Here is a 23,933-nt window from a genome sequence, read left to right as displayed (position 1 = left end):
ACAAATTTTAAAAAGAGGAAAAATCAAGAAAAAAAATTAAGAAACTGTATTATCTTTTTTATTTCTAAATAGGTTTGCTGACTAAAATATCATTTTAATAAATATATCTGTTTAATAAATCTGTTTTGTTTAAATGCACCAAAATACATAGCCTATATTCACTGAGAAATGGATACAAATATTCATTTTCAAAATTGGGTGTACTATAATTACGCTCAATTATACTGAGCACTGTATGTTTGTTTTTAAGTACTTTCCAGGCCTTGGATTCATATGTCTGAAAATCAAGCACTTTCAAGAAGTGTGGAAACCCTGGATTACCTTTTGGAAATGTAGGCATTCTGAACACACATTATCAGTAAAGAAAACACAATCAGTATTTTACTCAAAACAAAAATACCACTAACATATAATACCTCTAATAAACATGTACTGTTCTTACATCAACCAATACTATATTGTAATGTATATTTTAAGAGCTTCAGACAGCCTAAATACGTGACATTGTTTCCTGAAAAAGATCATTTCAAACATCTCAAAAAGAAGGAAATAGTTTGAGTGAGAAAAGTCACACACACACACACACAAAAGAGTTTGCACATGCCAGAGGGTTATTAGTGTGAAGCGGTAGAGTTAAAAGTGTACCTATTTACAGGTGGTGCTGAATGTGTCTCAGAGGCTTTTCTGGACTGTCAGTCACTCATCCCAGGCAGGACACCCACCAACGGGAACAGAAGAAGGACACAGTTCAGCAAATACAGGACAATGACCGCTCACCTGAACCAACACCTATTGGCTCTTCCAGGACAAGTGCTGGGGAAACTGTCAGTGTGATTTAAGGGCTGTGAGCACCGTCGAGATAAGAATATGACTTAAACAAATAGCAGGAGCAGAAGAGCACAAAAAAAGAGCACGACAGACTGCAAAACAGCCTTCAACATAAAGCATGAATATCCCACAGTTAGAAAGCTGTAACAGAAATACAAAAGCTGTAGTTTGCTATAGGCTGTTGAATCTAGAAGATAAAAACTAGAATCAGTGAAAGATTGACACTCAGCGTTGTCCATCTACCAGAATGTGGGCTGAGTTTTCTGGCTGAGCAAAAATCACAGCAGTAAGCCTTCTTTTTCAGAGGAGATTAGTACAGATTACAGACTCCCAGAGTGACTCGGTAACAAAAATCTACATTCAAAACCCAAGGTAAATGCTCTCTCTTGTGTGAAGCTTAGCGCAAATGATCCCTAACTCTCTACAGAAAGTGTGATACAATTATAAGCTACACTCAAAAAAAGAGAACATTTACAAAATGTTAGCTGCGTTATTTTTTAACGAGTCATGTGTATTTGTACAGTTGTTTTTTAGATTGCCAGGGCACAAAAAAAAAGATTTTTGCTGCTTGTTAAAATTACTTAATTAAAATGAATAGAAACAACAATTTTTGAGATTTTTTGGGGACAAGCTTATTGTTTTATGTTTAAACCACTTAATCAATGAAAGTTAACTTAATCGGTTTGTGTTTGGACAAACATGAAACCCCTAATTTTTTACAGTGCACTTTAGCAAGGCACTGGTTTTTATGTTGAACAGTTTCATTTTTAGCTACAGAATAACCCTTTTGTGGACATAAACCCTAAAACCAAAATTTCACATCTGTTATAATTTACTCAACCTTAATTCATTCCAATCGCTTGAGACCTTTTTTGTCTTCAGAACACAAATTAAGATATTTTAATGTAATCTGAGAGCTCTCATCTATCATAGACAGCAACAGTTTCAGGACATTCAGAGTCCAGAAAAGGAGCCAAAAACATTGTGAAATCATTTCAGTTTTTTAACTGCAAGCATCCAAAGCTCCAAAATCACTGTGCCCCCCAAAAAAACTTTAAAGCTGTACATTTCTGTATATCTTCCTCCTCCGTCAGGTCAGGGTGTGCGTTTACTGTGGGGGCAGTGCAATGTATTTGCCATTAGAGTCAGCAGTGTCATATTGCACATAGTAAAATCAAACTCTGATCTTATTTGGAATACACTAGCAAACAAGTTTTTTGGTATTTTAAAATTTTTTTTAGGCACACAAAAGTGTGCTTTTGAACAATTGAACCACTGAAGTGACATGGGGTGCACGGTGCATGGTCTAACAAGGTTGTGCTTAATCTCTTATTGAGTTATGCGTGTTCTGAGCATTAAACCAACAAGAGTCTGATCTCCCATTCCCTTTAAGAGTCAGTTGCGCCGCGTCATGGTGCATTTGCAATTTAGAATGGCAGACATTGTAAGTGGAAAAACTAAATGTTTCATTGGCAAGAAAACAGTTAAACAGACCATCTGGCATAAAAAATAACCCTCTTCCATTCGTCCTCTTTGCTTTCTCTTTCTCTTTACTTTTACTCTTAACTTAACTTTCGTGGATAAGGAAATGTTGTTGTACACACTCCACTGAACAAATTCATCAGCCTACATATTTAATTTCGTTTGTAAATCGCAAAGCTTTGTTTCAAACTTTTTTTAAATTTCCAGCAAACAAATAAATGAACAATATTCATAAAGTGTGTCATATCTAAACACACGTCCTATTCTTATGGCATGTGTGACGCATGTTTCCGAAACCCAACAGGTGGACAAATCTAAACCTGTTTTTATTAAAACAAATATAAATAAGCATAAATTAAATAATTCTGCTAAGAATAATAACATTAAGTGCAAATTGTCATGAATTTTAGTTCTTCAAAATAGCAATGCGTCAATGATGCACCTTAACACACCCTTTTATAGACTGGCACCCCCATCAGTTCACAAAGTAGCGCAAATGGATTAGCTATTTGAAGAACGTGGTGCAAAATGTGAAAATTAGGGTTGCACTGGTCTTAAAAAAAATAGCAAAAAAACATGTCAAACACGTCTTGCACCTTATTGCGCTGGGTGTATGATAGGGACAGAGATGTTTGACAGTATATATATTGTTTTTTTTTACTTTAAATGTCTCTAAATGTTGCTGTCGATGGAGGATTGGAGAGGTCTCAGATTTCATCTAAAGTATCTTATTTTGTGTTCGAAAGATAAACAAATTAAGTGTTTCGAATGTAATAATAACTGAATGTAATAATAATTTAACACAATATTTTTTAATATAAGCATTCATTTTTGAAGACCTTAAATAGTAATAATGTATGATTTGGTTAATTTTTTTTATCTGTTTGCCCATTTTTATCTCATGTATTGTAAAATTATGACTTTACTTATTATATATAAGTACAGTCACTGAAGACACCATATTTCACCAAAGTTTATTCACTTTTCTTGTCTTGCAACTGGTTTTAAACATTCTGAGAACATTCACATATGTTCTTATCCAAAAAGAAAAAAACACATGAGCTTCACAAGGGAAATAATATTGAAATAGCATGTGAAATATGTGAAACACATGGAAACATGAAGTGTGTTTTTTTAATATTTAATGTGAAGTTATACTACCACATTTGAACAATGTAACATACGGAAACAAAATGACATACGGAAACATGATAACATGGGTTTCATAACAAAAACATCATTCAAATGTATTCCAATAGTGTTCCACATGCTTCACATGTGAAGCTCATGTGGTTTTATGTAAGAGCAAACACCAGCTAAATGCTCTTTTACATATTCTTGTTTGCAGCATCCAGTTTAGCAAACAGCACTGTTGGAGAACAACATGACACCGGGGACTGTGTAAAACTATCCATTAAAGAAGGAAAGTGAAAGAGGAGTGCTGCTAAGTGCAAACTGAGATCAACTGAAAACTATGAAGCTTTAAGATCTTCTTGAAACCTGTAACATCGTCTCCTGCTCCCACATTGAAAAACACATTTCCATTTTTGAGAACAAGAGCACTATGGAGATGAGTGGAGAGAGGTAGACATGGTTATATAAACTTGTTGCCCTCAGGAAGAGTACAGACCCATACATTCACTCTGTGTCATGAACCCCATGAGGACAACAGTGAAGCGCACAAGCTGCAGGGGATGAAACCACAAAAACCACAGCTAAAATATTCACCTACAACAAACCTCGCTCGTAGATAAGCTCTGAACAAGAAGAGCTGTGTATGTGTGTATAAAAACATTATTTACTTCCATGGGGAAAATGTACTTTAAATTGAATGAAAAGACCATGTTTTGAGCATATTAAACAGCTGATTTCTGTCTTAGGCAAATGGCTACGTTCACCAAACTAGGCTGAAGCCATGCTAGACAATGAAGTAAGCATATTCAGAACTGCACAGTGATTCAAAGAATTTAGCCAATTCCACAAGACAAAGCAGAAAGATGATTGACATGAAGCAGATACTGCAAGAAAAATGAGATGAACGAGCAAGGAGGTTTTACATTCGTCATCAGTCAGATATAAATTGTGATGTGTTTTAGGACTTGTATTAATCCGAAGGAGTTTATTTTGTGACAGTTGTCAATGATGGAGTTACCCATAAATAAAACTTGTGTCATCATTTACTCACCATATTCACAAATTGCATGGCTGCATTATATCTTCACTGAAAAATGCCTATATTACTAAAACAAATATATGCATATATATTCAGTTGAAGCTGTGAATTTTTCATTCCTTTTCAAATATTTCCCAAGTGTTTAACTGAGATTTTTTTCTACACATTTTTACAGCTAGTTTTAATGACTCATTTCTCAAATTTTTTGTCTTTACCATGATGACAATGCACAATATATTATTAGTTATTTTTAAAAAATACTAGAATTATTCAGCTTGAAGTGGAGTTTAAAGGTTTAACTGTGTTAATTAGGTAAACTAGGCAAGTTAGGATAATTAAGTTGTTGGACAAAAGTGGCTTGTTCTGTAGTTAATCGGGAAAAAAATGTTAAGGGGATACAGTTCTGACACTTTATTATTATAATTTTTTATTATTCAATCCAAACTAAAAGAAATAAGACTTTCTCCAGAATAAAAATATAACAGAAAATACTGTGAAAATGTCCCTTTAGGAAAAGTTGCTTTAGTATATAATATAATTTAGTTTTTTTTACCAATATTTTACTTGTCATATAATAACTGACATTTTTTTCATGATTACAGAACATACTTCAATTCAGTGTAAATAGTGATTTTATAATGTAGATTGTTAAAACAGCTTAACAGATTAGTTCAAGTAAATTGAAATTGTGTAAGTTTTCAAAGTTGAAGTTCAATTCAGTGGTTCAATTTTCACTTCTGAAAGTCCAAACACTGAAGAGCAAATATACTGATGTACAAGTCCCTAACCAAGCAAGCCAGTGGCCAGGAAAAACCCATTACAATGCCATTCAGTGTAAAAAACGTTTATATATTAAAAAGGTGAGTTATATTTAGAATGGTAGTCATTTGATGACATATTATAATACTTTATGGATTACAGTGAAGCACAAAAATTTATATTTTGAAAATATCTTTTTATTAGAATAAACAATGTTACCCATTTAAAATAGAATACAATGTAATATTGACTTGTTCTTTTATTTTTTTAAAGTGCAGGTCAGAAAAATTACATTTAATTTAAGTTACTTTAACTTACTTTATTAAGTTAATCAAGTTTTAACTAATTTTCTTGTGGCTATACAAAGTTAAACAAAATATGTTTAGTCAGTTTGACTGTTTTTAGTTGAGACGACATAAAAATTTAAGGCAGAAAGTTTTTTTACAGTGTAGATATTGAGTACAGTATAGTGCGATTCTAAAATGCTCATTAGAATAAAGCTTTTTAAGTTGCCAGAATAATATTATTGTTTTCAAAACAGGAAAATATTGATAATTACATCAACTTAAAAATGTGGCTAATTTAAAGGAAAATATATCTGTCAATTAGTTTAAAACAATATTTAAGTTGTTGCAACCCAAAGAAATTGGGTGGATTGGGTCGAACTAATGTTTTCCACACTAATGGAGTTGTTTTGTATTTTTAAGTCCACACACTCATGTGTATTGTTATTTTTTATACTGTTTATATTGGACAGTACATGTTTTTGTTTTGTAAAATAAAGAAAATCTGTGGTTTAAAACAAATAAATAATTTCTGGAAAACAAAAATGTTGTTGTCAAATGTGTTTCTTGCAAGCAATTAACTGTACATTTGAAAACAATTTCAGCTACTTCATTTATTTGAGGTTCTAAACTTGAAAACTTGGATGTAATTAAGTACATAACACCGGATTTGTTTTCAGTTTTAATTAAAAACACTAGTTGAATCTACTTAACTTTTGAGTACTCAACTTAAATGGCGTTTATGCTATTTAAAATGCTGCTAATTAAAGAAGAAAAGGTCATTTGGCTAACATAATAAAGTTTGTTGTCTGAACTTCATTTTGTTAGATGTTGTCGTAACTTAAATATATTGATGCAAACTGTTGCCTTAATTTTTTTTGTTTGATCTCAACAATATTTTTTAGAGTGTGATCTTCAGAGAGAGCAAATGTATCTTTTAGAAGCTTCCGTTCTTATTCGCTGTACTTTTATTTAAAATAACTACCGACTACCGTACACTCTTTAAAACAATTTCAATTCTGTTTCACAGGAAATTAATAAATGATGACAGAATGTTCACTTATGAATGATCCATAACGTTTTACCTTTATTAAGTAAGTAAACATGCACTGCTCCCAATTTAAGGGGTAAATCGTTTTAATCATTTGTTTAAAAGCAAGTCATTAATATAAAACGCAGCCTTACCTTAAAAGCATATTTGCGGCTGATGTGATCTTCAGGTCCCACCGGAGCGATGGTGTAGCTGGGCAGAGGAATGCTACCCAAAACTGACTCTTCACGGCTGTCTGTGGGATAAAGAAACAACAGGCTGGTTTTGTCTTCGTCTCTTTTTCTTGCTGGCATGTGATAGTCTCGGACCTGTCTTTTCTCACACCACTCTGATAGCATCACCACACCTCACACATTTAAGTTTAGCCTTGAACCGACCTGACCGTTTCTTTCCAGTCTGTGTGTCTGAAACACATCAAGTGGTGAGTTGACAAGGCGATAAGGGTGGACGGATTAGGATGTAATGGGTTAAAAATAATTCAAGGTGGGTTGAAGGAGAAATTCCAAAACTAAGGCAGGTCATGTTTTCGTTTGAGTGGGCAGAGAGCGGAGAAAGCAGACTGACTGGAAAATGCGGAAGAATTGCATCCTATTATAAACGCACGAGGGGAAAACAACATAAAAAAGCTGAAAGAAAGCAGATCAGATTTTTCTTTTTAATATAATTAATAATTAATAAATTGTGGTTACACTTTATTTTAAAGTGACATAGTTACAGTGTAACTAGTCATTTAACTGCTGAGTAATATGAATTATTTAAACATACTATACACAGTTAAAATGTGGGTTATTTTTAGTCCATTTTTTTAATTCATTGTAATTACTATAGTAAGTTAGAAAGAGCATGAAACATTTACTGTATAACTCATTCATTCATTTAATTTCTTTTCAGCTTAGTCCCTCATTAATCTGGGGTCGCCACAGCGGAATGAACCGCCAACTCATACAGCATATGTTTTACACAGTGGAAGACCTTCCAGCTGCAACCCATCACTGGGAAAAATCCATACACTCTCATTCACACACATACACGACGGACAATTTAGCTTACCCAATTCACCTTTTCCACATGTCTTTGGGCTTGTGGGGGAAACCAGAGCACCCAGAGGAAACACACGCGAACACAGGGAGAACATGCAAACGCTACACAGAAATGCCAACTGACCCAGCCAAGGATCGAACCAGTGATCTTTTTGCTGTGAGGGAAACTTGCTAACCCCTGCACCATCGTGCAGCCACTGTATAACTTCATCACCTTGAATTAAAGTGTTAACTATTTTTTTATAATTAGGACTATACCTCATCTAAAATAAAATATATCACTCTAGGACTTAGCAGGGGCATTTTTTGACATATACAGTCGAAACCAATGGTCTCAAACTCAATTCCTGAAGGGCCGCAGCTCTGCATAGTTTAGCTTCAACCACCTCCAACTCACACCTGCTTAATAGCTTATAGTAGTCTTGAATACCTTGATTGTTTTGATCAGCTGTGTTTCATTAGGGTTGGAGCAAAACTGTGCAAAGCTGCGGCCCAACAGGCAGGGCTGGCGCTTCCATAGAGGCGACCTAGGCGGCCGCCTAGGGTGGCAGAATAGAGAGGAAAGTACCCTCCCCGAAAAGTACCCTCACCACCCGCGCCCTCATCCGCATCTAGGGTGGCAGAATAGATAGAGCGGCATCCCCGAAACTATCCTCGCCACGTGCGGCCACAATAATATACGCATCTAGGGTGGCAGAATATAGAGAGCGGCGTCCCCGAAACTACCCTTGCCACCCGTGCCTCAGTTATATCCGCGTCTACCGCGGCAGAATAGAGAGGGTGGCGTCCCCTAAACTACCCTCGCCACCTGTGCCTCAGTTATAGCCGCGTCTAGGGAGGCAGAATAGAAAAAATATACCCCACTCTTTGCCTAGAGTGGCAGTAGAACTTGCTCCGGCCCTGCCTACAGGAATCCAGTTTGAGGCCTACAGTCTAAAATGGCGGATTTTGTGGAGGCCTGTCTCAAAATCTATGGTAGAGCCTGCTCCAAGTCTCTTCAAAAAGGTGTGAAAATACAAAAAAAAAAAAAAAAAAAAACTTTTTTCTGATCTTAAGACACACTGGAATCTCAAAATCCTTAATTGTGTATACATTCATTCATTCATTTTCCTTCGACTTAGTCCCTTTATTCATCAGGGTTTCAACACAGCGGAATGAACCACCAACTTATCCAGCATATGTTTTACACAGCGGATGCCCTTCCAACTGCAACTTAGTACAGGGAAATACCCATACACACTCATTCACTATGGACAATTTAGTTTATTCAATTCACCTATCCTGCATGTCTTTGGACTGTGGGGTAGACCGGAATGTAGAACAGTGCTAACCACTGAGCCACCATGTCGCCCCTATATTGTATATAGCATTTGGTAAATCTGTTCATCATAAAAAGGCAGATTTATAACTTTAAAACTAAAAAAATAAGAGTATGTTCAGTCCACATTTGTGTGCTGAACAGATATACCACAATTTATGCTATATACTAGTGTATGCTTTAAAATGTACACAAAGTTAAAGTGTTATAGGCTTACAGTAATGTTAAGATTGAGGTATACATGTACTGTTTAAGTATAATTTATAATTCTATGTACATTTTGGCTTGTAGTTGTTTACATTTTTGTTAGAGTAGCCTATCAGACTCTTTTTTTCACACAGATTGGCTTTTTTCATTCCGCACTCCTACATTACATATGCATGGCTGAAACTGAACTTGATCTTTTTTTGTAAAGTGCTATTACACAAGTCACACATAAACAGATAAATGTGGCAGATTGTATTGTCAGTTCTTCTATGGTGTCAATAAACTGTATGTCACTTGCAAGGTTGTAATATTAACAGAGTCTTATGGTAAAAAAAAAAAAAATACCACCACAATAAATGAACATTTCTCATGAATTCAAGACAATTCAAGTTACACTGAATCTATTAACGTTGTTACAATTAAATGGTATTGTAAAACCCTGTTCGACCATGCACCAGGGTGCAAAGCGTATTTTTCTGTCCTAAAAATAGCAAAAGTGGATACGGACATGCCTTTTGCACCATGCATTAAGTGGTGCATGTATTAATTTTAAAGTATTCTTTAAAGTATTTTTAAAGCATTCTTTATGCCAATTTAGAAGTACTGACATAGTAATCTTAGATTATAACATGACTCCACAGATTTTAGCATGCTGATAAAATATACTTGTTTCATCTTCACTTACATGGATTAAAATAAAAAAATACTTTGTTTAAAACAACACAGGGTGTATTTTGACATTTACAGATTGATATAAACAACACTATTGAGTTTTTGGCAAAGGAGTGGCGCAGTAGGTAGTGCTGTTGCCTCACAGCGAGAAGGTCGCTGGTTCGAGAGCGATGGTTCGACATGCGGTACAGGTGAACTGGGAAGGCTAAATTGTTCAGAGTGTATGAGTGTGTGTGGATGCTTCCTAGAGATGTGTTGCAGCTGGAAGGGCATCCGCTGCGTAAAAAAAAAAACAACTTGCTGGATAAGTTGGCGGTTCATTCCGCTGTGGCGACCCCGGATTAATAAAGGGACTAAGCCGACAAGAAAATGAATGAATGAATGAACGAATAAAACAACACAAACAAGTTTTGAGTCAGTTGAAATAGCAAGCTCCCAGGGAGGCTTCAGTCTGATCCAAGCATAAATATTAGAGTAACCCAAAAACATCCTCTTCATTTCCCTGAGTAAACTATTTTCAGAGTTAAATGTGTCAAGTTAAACTCTGGAGGAAGAAAAGAGCTGAGAGACTCAAGTTGCAATTAGTAGAACTAGGACTTGTTGACCATCATGCAAATACTACAAGCAGAGAATGCAAATAATCATCATCTGGGAGAAAAGTTAGCATGTAAATAGCTATCTTGGATGCAGCGGGTCAAGAGACTGTAGTGAACACCATGATTTTGTAAAAGATTCACTTTAATGTGTATGCAAATATGCAAAAGTTTTCTCAAAGAAAAAATATCAAGTGAATGTAAATCATGCTTATGCTGTATAATTGTGTTCAGTGTTCAGTATGCAACCTACCTTTGTAGTAGAAGAGGCAAAAATCAGCCAGAACAAACCATTTTCTCTTCCACAACCGCATCCCTGAGCTGTCCTGAAAGCACAAAACACATAAATACACACACCTTCAGGCAGATGAAGACGTGATGGGGAAACACAGCACTTCAAACAGACTTCCCTGTTTCCATTTTTTTAATCAACAACGATTCATGTAAATACATTCCTGATGTTTTAACGCCATGCGTGAATGTTTTTTTTTTTGTTTGTTTTTTTTAGAACTGACTGGTTGCCTTTCGGAAAAAAAAAGACTTTTTTTGTTGAATTTGTGCACTCAAAATGTAGGGAAAAAAAAAAGTGGAAAATGTAGTCAGTTTTAAGATATGTGTTCCTGTTCTTCTTGTCTCACGTTACAAGACTAATATTCATCAACATTAGTATCTTATTTAAAAGAAAATATTGCTTTCTAAGTAATAATCTACAAAATATATTGCAATAATATTTAAGTAAATTTACTGCTTATAAATATACAGTGTTTATATACACTCACTGGCCACTTAATTAGGTACACCTGTTCAACTGCTCGTTAACGCAAATTTCTAATCAGCCAATCACATGGCAGCAACTCAATGCATTTAGACATGTAGACATGGTCAAGACCATCTGCTGCAGTTCAAACCAAGCATCAATATGAGGAAGAATGTGATTTAAGTGACTTTGAACATGCCAGACGGGCTGGTCTGACTATTTCAGAAACTGCTGATCTACTGGGATTTTCATACACAACCATCTCTAGGGTTTACAGAGAATGGTCTGAAAAAGAGAAAATATCCAGTCAGCGACAGTTCTGTGGGCGCAAACGCCTTGTTGATGACAAAGGTCAGAGGAGAAAGGCCAGACTGATTCGAGCTGACAGAAAGACAACAGTAACTCAAATAACCATTTGCTACAACTGAGGTATGCAGAAGAGCATCTCTGAACACACAACACGTCAAACCTTGAGGCAGAAGACCACACCGGCTGCCACTTCTGTCAACTGAGAACATGAAACTAAGGCTACAATTTGCACGGACTCACCAAAATTGGACAAGAGAAGACTGGAAAAACATTGCCAGGTCTGATGAGTCTTAAATAATGCTGCAACATTCGGAGGGTCAGAATTTGGCATCAACAACATGAAAGCATGGATCCATGCTGCCTTGTATAAATAGTTCAGGCTGTTGGTGGTAGTGTAATGGGGTGGGAGATATTTTCTTGCCACACTTTGGGCCCATTAGTACCAATTGAGCAATGTGTCAATGCCACAGTCTACCTGAGTATTGTTGCTGACCATGTCCATCTCTTTATGACCACAGTGTACCCATCTTCTGATGGCTACTTCCAGCAAAATAATACACCATGTCATAAAGCGCATATCATCTCAGACTGGTTTCTTGAACATGACAATGAGTTCACAGTACTCAAATGGCCTCCACAGTCATCAGATATCAAACATACAGAGCATCTTTGAGATGTGGTGGAACGAGAGATTCGCATCAAGGATGTTCAACCGACAAATCTGCAGCAACTGTGTGATGCTATCATGCCAATATGGACCAACATCTCTAAGGATTATTTCTAGTATCTTGTTGAGTCTATGTCACGAAGAATTAGGGCAGTTCTGAAGGCAAAAAGGGGTCCAACCGGTACTAGTAAGATGTACCTAATGAAGTGACCAGTTAGTGTATATACTGTATTTATGTGATGCGTATTTAATTTTTCCAAGAAAAAGCTTAAAATTGCTAAAAGCAAACTGCAAACTAAAATTAAAAAGTTAAGAGCTGTGCAGTCACAATAAAATTAGCACAAATTATATACTAAGAAATAATATAATATACAAAAGAATACAATAAATAAAAAAAATTAAAAGTTCCTCATTGATAACGTGGTTCAAAACGAAATATGATGAAGTAATATATTAATGCAATGTAAAATGCCAGAAACATATAACATTATACATTTATTAGAAAAAAAGGAACCTTTTTTAGCCATTAATTTTCTGTTACTTTTGATCAATTTAATCCTTGCTAATTTAAACTCTCAAAATGGCCAAACTTTAAAATACATCCAAGTATTCATTGGATGTACAGAATAAAATCTAAAAACCTCCATAATGTTAAAAAAATATTGATCAACTCTTACCTGCTTGTAAAGCCATCCGCGCACCACCACGGGAACACTGGGATTCCTCTTTATGGCATGATCTCGTTTTCCAAAACTATGGACCCTTCCACTTGATCTGGATCCCTATATCACACACACACACACACACACACACACACACACACACACACACACACACACACACACACACACACACACACACACACACACACACACACACACACAGATGAGCAGGGGGCTGAAAGCTCATTCATCAGCCATTACTCTCCAGCATCTGCCAGTGGAGCACAGCTGATCTGCACACCATCCGGTGGCATTCTCTGGGCACTGCGACCGACGTAAGCCTACATGCTGGCCAGCGCTCACACATGCCAGTGCATTAATACGGCTAATACATCAGCCCCACATGCCTTCACTGCCAACAACGAGAGCTACAAGCACTCATTCATCTGGATGAGTCCACACACAGACGGGCTGGAGACAACATGAGCATTTCCTCTCACGCTCTTTAATCAAACTGTGGCAGACAGACATCACACGAATTTAGTTACTGTTTGTTCATTTATGGATTCTGAGAGGGGAAATAATGGGAATTATTAATTTCAATAACATCTACTTTGCATTATGGTGAAATAAGCTAGCTATCAAACTCTAGCAAAATCTGAAGACTATAGGTGAATACACTATAGGTAACACTATAGCAGGGGTGGCCAACCCTGTTCCTGGAGAGCCACCTTACTGCAGATTTCAGTTGCTACCCATATCAAACACACCTGAACCAATTAATTAGGACCTGAACACCACGTGATAATAACAGGCAGGTGTGTTTGATATGGGTTGCACTTGCAACTGAAATCTGCAGGAAGGTGGCTCTCCAGGAACAGGGTTGGCCACCCCTGCTCTATAGGTTAATTTAATTCACTATAGGTAAAAACTAGGTGAATTGAATGAACTAAATTTGCCGTAGTGTATGAGTGTGTGAGCTGGGTTGTAGATGGAAGGGTATCCGCTGTGTAAAACATATGCTGGATAAGTTGGTGGTTCACTCTGCTGTGGCATGATAAATAAAGGAACTAAGCTAAAGGAAAATAAAATAAAATAAAATAAAATAAAATAAAATAAAATAAAATAAAATAAAATAAAATTAAATTAAATTAAAATAAATTAAATAGAAAAAAATAAGAAAAATCTAATAAAAATATAACAAATAAAGAAATAAAATTAAATAAATTAATAAAATTACATAAATAAAAAATTTCATTAAATACAATTAAATAAAATTAAATACAATTTTTATTTAATTTAATTAAAAAGTTGTCAAGAAAAATTAATTCCTGACTACTGTAAGACACATTCAAAACAAAAAATACAGACATTGATTTTTCAATAATGTTTCTAAAGTTATAAATTGTGAATATGAAAATTATACTGCTAGATAATATAATAAAAAAAGGGAACATAAGTATCATTAAACAGTGTAAACTTTTTTTTAAGTATTCTTTGTTAAGAATAGTAAATGAAAGTTTTTACTTTGTAGTACACATAAACACGTGTGTGTAATTATGAATGTATTTAACTAAATGGCATTCAAGTTTAAATAGAATTGTATTTTATACAAATAAATACTTGTCATGTGTCTATAACCTACGACAATGCAGGTGGGTCATAAATGCACTATAACGAAATTGCCTCAAATAAAAATGTAAATCACATAATTTTTTATAGTTTGCTGGTGTAATTGTTTATTCAAGTGTCTAAGTGTATTTATTTGTCAGATATTATATACAGTTAACCTCTTAAAGTCAAGTGCTACTTTGGGGTTTCCACCTGGATGTTGTCTACCCCAATTCAAAAACTTCCCAAATCCACACGCATAGGTGTAAATGCAAAATTTTGGTATCATTTTAAAGAAAACCCTTCGAATTTGCATTAAACACAGCAATTTTTTACATTTTACATTTAACATTTTTTTTTATATTTAATACAAATGTAAACCACATGCTTTTTCTATTTCCTTTTTGTTTCAAAGTATTTAAGCGTATTTATTCTAACTGTCCTAATGCAGAATTGTTGCTTTTGTGTTGATTGTCCCATTAAATAGAAAAGCACACACACACATACAAACTAGCATGTTTTTCAGCTCAAATCCCAATCAATTCATCCTTACGCAGAAGTGCTCACAATCACTCACAATGCGAATCACAATCTTTTTCATCAGTCTTCCGCCTCTGCTGTCAGTCCGTGGCTCTGATCACTCAGTGTTTGTGTCTCCAGCACTAGGGAATTTGTCGCCTCGGCCCAGAAGAATAAACACCCTAATTACCAGAGCAGATGCTGACCAAGCATGAAGAATGTTCTGCTTCAGGAGTCTTGTCAAGCTAACTTGCTCGTCTTGTGCTACATACAGAGGAACTGTTTCTGTGAGGTCTGGGGGCTTGTTGGGAATTGTGAAAGCTACTCTCTATCTATTTAGAATTTGTGTATAAATGATACGAGGACTGAAGTTATATGAGAATGTTTATTAAAACTGTTAGGTACATGAAATTTAGCACGGTTATTCTACTGTTTTGATAGTTTTGTTGCCAGATATTGTTATGAAAAGAAAATAAAAACTCAAAAAAAAAAAATGCTATTTAAAGTTTTAGCATGTTGTATTTTGCAAATTGGATACAGAATTGCTTATCTCAACTAGAAATTAGAGCCCTGCACAGGCAAAAACTTCCTTAACCAGCCTTAACCTGGTCTCGATAATAATTCAGCTCTCTGTAGGTGCATTTCCATTACAAATTTGTGCAAAATATTTAACGACATTTTAAGCTTGAATAGCCGGAACAGGCTAACCCACTGTACTCAATATTGAACAATAATAACATGTAACATAAAGACCAAATTTAGTATATATAGTTTGTTCAAATATATATTATATACAGGTAAGCAATTTGAATGCAATGCAAGAATCACAAGTTTTCTCATAAAATCGAATCTTATCATTAAAATGTTGAATGTGGATAACGGACTACATTTAAAGAGCCCATATTATACATGAAATAGGGTCATATCTTGGTTGTAAGGGTCTCCAACAACAGTCTAATATGCATGCAAGGTCAAAAAACACTTTCGTGGTCTTATAATCTGCATTTATTTTTACCTAATTATCCCAGCGACTCCTGTATGAATCGTCCAGTGATTCATTTGTTCCCAAACCCCAACTTAGCGCGAAGCTAATCTGCGCTGATTGGACCGATGACAGTCTGTCGCGATTGGTCGACTGCCTTCAGTCAGAGAGTGAAATGGCCAATAGCTAATCAGCAATTTAAAAAGTAATCACAGTTCATACACGCTCGATAGTGTAGGCGTGGATTTTAGCTGCCACACTATGGCGAGTGGATAGTGCCACGGATAACCGAACGAAGGAGACAGTCGTGTACTCGCCATACCACACACACACACACCTCCGGACGACAAGGCTCCCGCCCGCACCCGCCAGGTTTTAGCCTGAGAACCCGCTCCGTTTTCTGCCCGCCGCGCCCGATCCCGCTAGAGCGGAGGAGAACAGAACCAAAAATCACCCAGTATACAGTCCAGACAGCCAAGCTGTCTGTATAAACACACACACACAGCACAAAGCACACAAAGCTCGTTCGCTCTCTCTCGCTCTCTCTCTCTCTCTCTCTCTATCTCTATCTCTCTCGCTCTCTCTCATACGCGCGCGTGCGCACTAACACACACACAAGCACCAAGCAGACTCTCTCTTTCTAATTCGCATAGCAATATCCGTGATATTGCTAGACAGCCCGCTCCCGTCCCAAATTAAACCCGTTACCGACCGCTCCCGCGATTTATTCGGAAATTTATTCCCGCGGCTGTCCCCGCGACAGATTTCTGCGGCGCGGGAATAAATTTCCGAATAAATCGCGGGAGCAGAACTCTAGCACGGAGCTCCATAAACAAAGCAGCACGCGTCGCGTTTTTAACGTGACTTTGCACGCGATAAGAGAATATAGCCAGTTAACCTGATACAGTACACGCGGTTACAAGTAACAAATCACAACTAAATACATTTGCAAGCTAGAGTCAACGAGGCAACAACTTTAACCGCACGTACTTACACTTGAGAAATGGAAGAAATCCATCCTGACGTCCATCAGTTACTCTTTACTGATCCTTCTTTTAACAAACTCAGATGAAGTATTCTTTGTAGCATGTAGCTTCCAGAAGTTTCCAACTGCTTGGTTATAATGCTGATGTTTCATCTTTGGGTAGAGACTCAATATAATATCCATCTGCAGTGTGACTTTAATCGACCGGCATGTTTGTGTGCGTGTGTTTGTGGGTGTGCGTGTGTTTGTGGGTGTGCGTGTGTGTCTGGGTTTCTGCGTCAGAGGGCGGGGCCTCAGGTTTGAAATCTCCCGGGTTTGCGCGTGCACGTGAATAACTTGGTTTCGTTCGTACGTCATGGCGAAACACCGTATGAATCGGGTTTAAGGCGACTCGTTTGAAGCACTATGAGTCGACTCTTTTATAGATGAATCAACAGTTTTAAACACTGTATTCTTACAGATTTAAGCCTTAGCTGGATACTTCACTTCACTTAGAGCTGTGTTACACACTACATGGAGGGGAATTTTCAAAAACCCATAATATGGGCTCTTTAATAAACATAGCTATACATTCAACCAGATAACAAGCAAATAGCCCTACCACTCTCAATGTCACAAAAACCAATGATTAAGTCCATTCAGATCGCTGGAGAACTACAAATCTGTCACCATATGGACTACTAATCCTGTCATGCACCACACACTCACACCTGTTCTGGTTTTCCATTGATTGCTACCACACAGCTGAAGCGGCTCATTGACTGATTAGATGGACTTTATAAACAGCAAGCAACACACACTTCAGTGCTGAGTCTTGTTTTACTGTACTGTAAGCATAACGACGCATTTTCCTTGCCCTGCCTTAACGTGTTAGACCCTTGCTTTGTTTTTGTTTGTTTTATGTTGTTTGCTGCCCGGATCCACCACTCGCCTGTTATTTGATCACTCTTCTGGATTTGCCTGCATGTACCTGTTTGATACTGTTGACCATTGCTTGCCAGACCATTTTGTTTATAAACCTGCATTTGGATGTGCACCTTCGTTGTCAGCGTCCCCTTCACATTACACTCAAAAATGAAAATAAACCTATGTATAATGGCTAAAAAACATTAGACAATTATCTGGAAGGTAATATAAAGAGAGTTATTATATTTATTAAATTCAACCTCTCAGATCAACACTTGAATAAAATAAATATGATTATATGAAATTAGTTTGAGCCAAATAAGACATTAACAACATTTAGTTTAGTTTGTAGGACTGCACAACAAGAAATTTTAGAGATTTTACAAGGATATATATATATATATATATATATATATATATATATATATATATATATATATATATATATATATATATATATATATATATATATATATATATATTTATATATATATATATATATATATATATATATATATATATATATATATATATATATATATTACAGATCAAACTGAACAGTATGTTACTGTGTGAATCTGTGAACGTGCTGCAGCATCTTGTGGTCAAAACAATCTGTTAATCTGCTAATCAGTGCTTAACGTAATTTAGCATGTTGCATTCATATTCTGTGTTCATCTGCTTGCCTGTAGGTATAGGGGTATATGTTTCTTATACAAAATGCACTAAATCTAGTCTTCAAATAACATATTTAAATGTGGTAAATTGTGCTAAGAGTTTTAAAATTACTCTAGTGCTGGGGATCCTAAACTTTTTCTTATGAAGGGCCAAAGACTAAACCTGATTAAAGCCTGTGGGCCGAAGTTAAATATAACAAACTGTATTACATAAAAGTCACCATGAGTATTTTCCTGATTCATGTAAAAATATTAAAATATAATTTGAAAACGTTACTTCAATCGTATTAACTAATGCATTTTTTTCCATTTTATAATGAACATATTTGAATAAAAATAAACAATTCCATTTATAAAACAATGGAGTTCGCTGAACAACTAGTCAAGCTGTACATCCTTTAACCTTTATCCTTTTGATTTGCTAGCCAAAGTCTTGTGCATTCTTCCTCTATCCATCGAGTGACAATATGTACATTTTAAAATTCTGAACATTTAATTAAGAGAGCTTTCACACCTACACTTTTGTTTCGGAACGTATCTCGTTTGCCCAGTTAGCGCGGTTCGTTTGGCATATGTGAACAGGGCAATCGCGCTCTGTTCCGCGCCAAAGTAATCGCTCCAAGATTGCTTGAATTAGGTGGTCTCGGCTCTATTGAAACGAAACCTAGACATGAACTATTAAAAGAATTACAAAACAATTTCAGTTAATCAATGCTTATGAGAACCATATCTGGCAACATGACATATTGAAAGCTGCACACGCACCCTTGAAGTAAGAGCTTGTTCACACAGCCTGTGTTTCACAGCTGGCAGTTTGACAGTATTATTATTATTTTAAAACCTTTTTCATTCGTAGAGCATAAAAAATATACAAAGGTCTGGACCACACTACTATGGGCCTGCTGTCTTCTACTATCTGGTGCAAAATACCAGAACTTTATCAAAATCAGTTCAGTTCAGTTGACTTTATTATCAACCGTAGGAAAAAAAAATGCATCAGATGTTGGCATTTGATTCAAACCATTACAACAATAAAATCACATAATCACAGTCCCACAGGTTCCCACAGAAAACTCATCAGGTTTAAAAAAAAAAATAATCAAATACTTTATAAATCCTAAAATATTACAATTTCTTTTTGTTACTGACCTTTGAGCCTGAAGTGCTGTCCACAGTTGAGGTGGTGACAGTAGTGGAGGCCTCGCTAATTGTGCTGGAGGGCTGCTTCAGCATGCGTCCGCCCGGCCTGTAGGGGAAATGGAGATGCTTTATAACTTAAGGAATGGCTTTAGAATCAACATATTTCATTATTGCTGATGAAAAAGACTAAAACTGTTATAGGACACATTGCAAAGATCTTGATGTAGGATGTAATGAAGATGTCATGGCGTCATCAAAGTACAGTATGCCTTTGTTTGTTGTGAATACGTGTCCTCTAGCAGCGAAAACTACTTACAGTGTCTTTACATATACATATTTTTCATTTTCATGATTCTCATACATGTTTAGAGTGAAGCACAACTCTGTGTTCATTTAGAGCAGCTCATGATCCCATATTTTCAGTGTCTTGTTACTGTGTGTTTTCAGTTACTTTTAGTTGATTGCCTGTAACACAATATGCATTTTCCCAAACTTGAAATAAGAATATTTTAAAACAGCAATAAACAAAGCATTAAGGACTCCCAGCATTTTTTTATCAAAATAAAAGATTGATGGTGTGACATTTCAAAACAATTAACAAATAAAGTCAGTCAGCCATATGTATTAATATTTAACACTTAAATATCACAGTAATAAGTGCATTTACGTTTTATTTAGTAAAAATAATGATAAAATGGTTAAAGTTTAATTAACAACTTTAAAGTTGGCTTAATAAAAAGCCCTAATTAGCAATATTTAATTAGCATATTGTTAGCATGAATTAGCATGCTGCTACCATGTTTCTAACATGAATTAACAGGTTGCCAACATGAATAAATGTTACATAAGAGTATACTGTGTATAAATTAAACATTTTTTGCCTAAACAGGCAAAATGTTTTGTGTTTCTGTTGATAACACCACTTTTAACATCATACAACACTCATCAAATTAGAGTAATCACAGTTACTCATACTGTAACACTATACCACTATAATGTTGATGGCTAAAACTTCAGTTTTGTTTACTTCAGTGTGAAAGTCTTGGTCATAGTGTTAGCAAAGATGAACGCTAGCATATGATGTGGTGAGCCGATGACAAAACATGACATTTAAAAACTGACTGGAACTCTGCGTGGTGATATTCATGACCTTATTTCCCTCTCGTCAGGATCTTGACATGAAACTGTACCCATAAAACTGTTGTACTGACAACACTGTTTCCACCAAACAGTCATATATACTACCATTATTGTTACAACAGTATAATTCTGTTACAATGAATTGTAACTTATACACTATGAAGGCATGCAAATCAACCAACATGTAGAAGAAAGAGAGAGAGGGTTTTTTGTTGTTGTTTACAGGGCTTTACATTAACACCCACCAACCCACCAAGTGATAAATGATAAATAAGGAGGCATGTGGACAACACAACATATAAATCAAGTCTTTTTAGCATGTTACAGTCACATTTATTAAAATAAAATATATTTTCCAAGCAAAACAAATTGTTTCTAGTTAAAATGGCAAGTGGCTAGTAATGTTGGAAATCTACTAGCCATAGTGGCTGGTGATCAAAAAAGTTAATGTCAAGCCCTGGTTGTATATCAATTTTGATTCTTTTCGCTTTCATGTCTTTAATCTGTATGTCATACCACTGTCAAACATCAAATAAGGAACAATCAATGGATTACTGTGCATTAAAGGATTTTAATTGCACAACCCAGAGCTAAACAACCGCCTGACTTGAATTGGAGAAAGTGATCCCTTGTGTACAAGTAAATGACACTGGCATATCTAATAGCTCATAGTAATATGTGTTAGCTACCTTTTTGGCAAATAATTTGGAGCATTTCCAAGTTGGTTAATCCCCTCAGCTCCTGGTGAAGCACACATCAGTGTCCTCCAGACCATGCAGAAGAATGAAGGCTCCAGCAACCGTCACTCAGTTACCATGTTTATATTTGCTCTGAGGCAAGCGTATATTTCGAACTGTGATCAAAGCTGACTGGAACTACCTGAGGATTAAGCGATTTTATTGCACTACTTCTACCTAATCAGAATCAAGAATTTCAACAGACTATTGAATAAAATAAAGTATTTTGATAATTGCTGTAAAATATGTTTTTGTTTGTTTAGTCTCTAAAGTGTAAAATATATATGCAAAAAGGCAAAACATTTCCAAAAATGCTAATTTATTCAATTAAAAAAGGCTGACACAAATCGTGTAACATTTTGAGCACACGGCTCTTCATCAGACAGTGTTCATCAAGCAGTAAGTTGCTCCTTTTTATACACTTCTGGATCACATGATCTCCTATCTCACAACAAGAAAAAAAAACACATTTATAAATAAATATACAACTTAGATTTTCAAAATGAAAATACAGGTACAAACCATAATATTACATCACAAAATAAAAAAACCTAATATAGAAGGGAAATACAAAAAAAAAAAAAAATGATTGTTGGTTTTTAAAAGTCGAAGCTGAAAGAAGCAGGATTTGACCATTGCATTTATCTGTTTTTCAAAACTCAAGCCATCATCCAGAATAACACCCAGATTTTTTACCCAGGGCTTCATAGAAAAGCTTAATTTTTCAAGATTAACTATCGGGGCTCTGGAAGACTTTGACGGGCGGAACAAAATCTTTTCACTCTTACTCTTACTTAAAGTCTAGAAAGTTCAAGGATAACCAGTCTTTCACATTCCTCAAGCATAGCATAGGGGTCTTTAGCCCACTTGAACTACTTGGTAAAATAATACAACACAATATACAAGAAAATACAGCCAAAAAACCTTTACCCCAACATCTAATTAAACATTAAAGAATTATTAAGGAAAAGGACAAATGTCAAACTCCTCATTTAAACCTCTTGGAGACAATATATCAGCAATTTATTAAGATTTATCAAATTATCATCAGTAGTTTTGGTAAAAAATTATTTTAAGAAACAATTCTTACCATTTATTACTGGTTTATTATCTGCATATGATTAATATATTAACTGTTTATCAGCACTTAGAAACATCCCTAATCCTGCCCTGGTCGTCCACGAAAGAATATACAGAGAAACCCAATTGGTTCCAGACTGTAGTTAAGGTACTGAATATATTAAATACAGTATATGTCTCTGCATATAGTGTCTTCACATTTAAAAGAGTAAAACTTTGAAAGCCCTGAAGGGACCAAACCTTTATCAGTATAAAGAATCAAAACACTAACCTAAACTTCTCCAAAGTTCACTTTAGCAATGAAAGCAAGTTTGATTTATTTGGATATAATGGAAAGCATCATGTTTGTTCTCAAACTGGTTAAAGGTGTAGTTGTGTTCTCTAATGTTGATCTCCATTCCATATAGGCAGTAGAAAGCAAAGCAGCCCACTATAGAATATGGAAGTTTTACATAGGACTATAATTGCTATAGACAATTTGTGAAAACAACCTCCTAGCACTGCACTAAGCTTTCACCTACAGCAACATTATAATGCAGCACCGCTCTATTCATTACTAATTCACACTAGCAATGCATACTACCTGTTTTTAATATCACAGGCTCACTTCAAAAAGCTTTTAGTAAATTACAGTGCCTGTGATGTGTCAAGTGTAATTCCCCATGATTAGACAGTGAATGAACTTTCTCTTAAGCGCTCACTGGCCTGGATGTCAAATGAAATCCCTCCGGCAGTCAATAGGTAGGTTATGAACTTATATAAAATAAAATGCACTTCTAAAAATATGTTTTCTGATCTACTACTTTAATATTTGACTTATTTAATACGTTAAAGCAAACTCCTCACTGACTTTTACTGTTGTAAGTTAAGAAGTAACTTTTCAATATAGTATTAAACTTACTACCTTTTTTCTAAAGTCTTGCTCTTATTTGCTAAAAAATACAGTAATACTTTACAGTAAATCAGTGTTTAAAAAATAAATGTATTCCTCTGATGGCAAAACTGAATTTTCAGCATCAATACTCCAGATTTACGTGTCATGCACTCCTTTAGAAACCATTCTAACATGCTGATTGAGTCATCAGGAAATGTTCTTATTACTGTCAGTGTTGAAAAATCTTAATATGGATGTAGAAACCGCATGATTCACTAAAGGACTCTTTCATAAATAGAAAGATCAAAAGAACAACACTTATTTGAAATAGAAATGCTCTGCAAAAATAAAAAAGTGATGTCTTGAATGTCACTTTTGAGCACTTCAATTTCTCCCAGCTGACAAAAAGTATAGTTAGCACTGTGGCCTCAAAGCAAAAAGGTCGCTGGTTTGAGTCCCGGCTGGGTCACTTTGCATTTA

The 23,933-nt window shown here is 35.5% G+C and overlaps 1 protein-coding gene across 50 annotated transcripts in view; it reads right to left on the bottom strand.

The window, feature by feature from the left end:
* The window catches only part of plekha7a (pleckstrin homology domain containing, family A member 7a), a 205,598-nt gene that overhangs the window by 75,254 nt on the left and 106,411 nt on the right, over positions 1 to 23,933 (bottom strand). For 36 of the 50 annotated variants that reach the window (XR_012393785.1, XM_068214820.1, XM_068214821.2 and 33 more), the window contains 4 exons: positions 19,632 to 19,728; positions 12,818 to 12,922; positions 10,661 to 10,733; positions 6,712 to 6,812 (listed from right to left, as the gene is read on the bottom strand). Coding sequence is in view for 45 of the 50 variants with exons in the window: in XM_068214820.1 (XP_068070921.1) it covers positions 6,712 to 6,812; positions 10,661 to 10,733; positions 12,818 to 12,922; positions 19,632 to 19,728 (376 nt within the window). In the remaining 5 variants the exon portion in view is untranslated. Of the gene's footprint in view, positions 1 to 645; positions 6,813 to 10,660; positions 10,734 to 12,817; positions 12,923 to 14,990; positions 15,092 to 19,631; positions 19,729 to 23,933 lie in introns of all 50 variants that reach the window. The other 14 variants (XM_073929534.1, XM_073929517.1, XM_068214831.2 and 11 more) reach the window with 2 other exon arrangements.

Source organism: Danio rerio, chromosome 18 (assembly GCF_049306965.1).
Source record: "Danio rerio strain Tuebingen ecotype United States chromosome 18, GRCz12tu, whole genome shotgun sequence".
In the NCBI taxonomy this organism is placed as follows: domain Eukaryota; kingdom Metazoa; phylum Chordata; class Actinopteri; order Cypriniformes; family Danionidae; genus Danio; species Danio rerio.
This window is presented reverse-complemented; position numbering and strand designations above follow the sequence as displayed.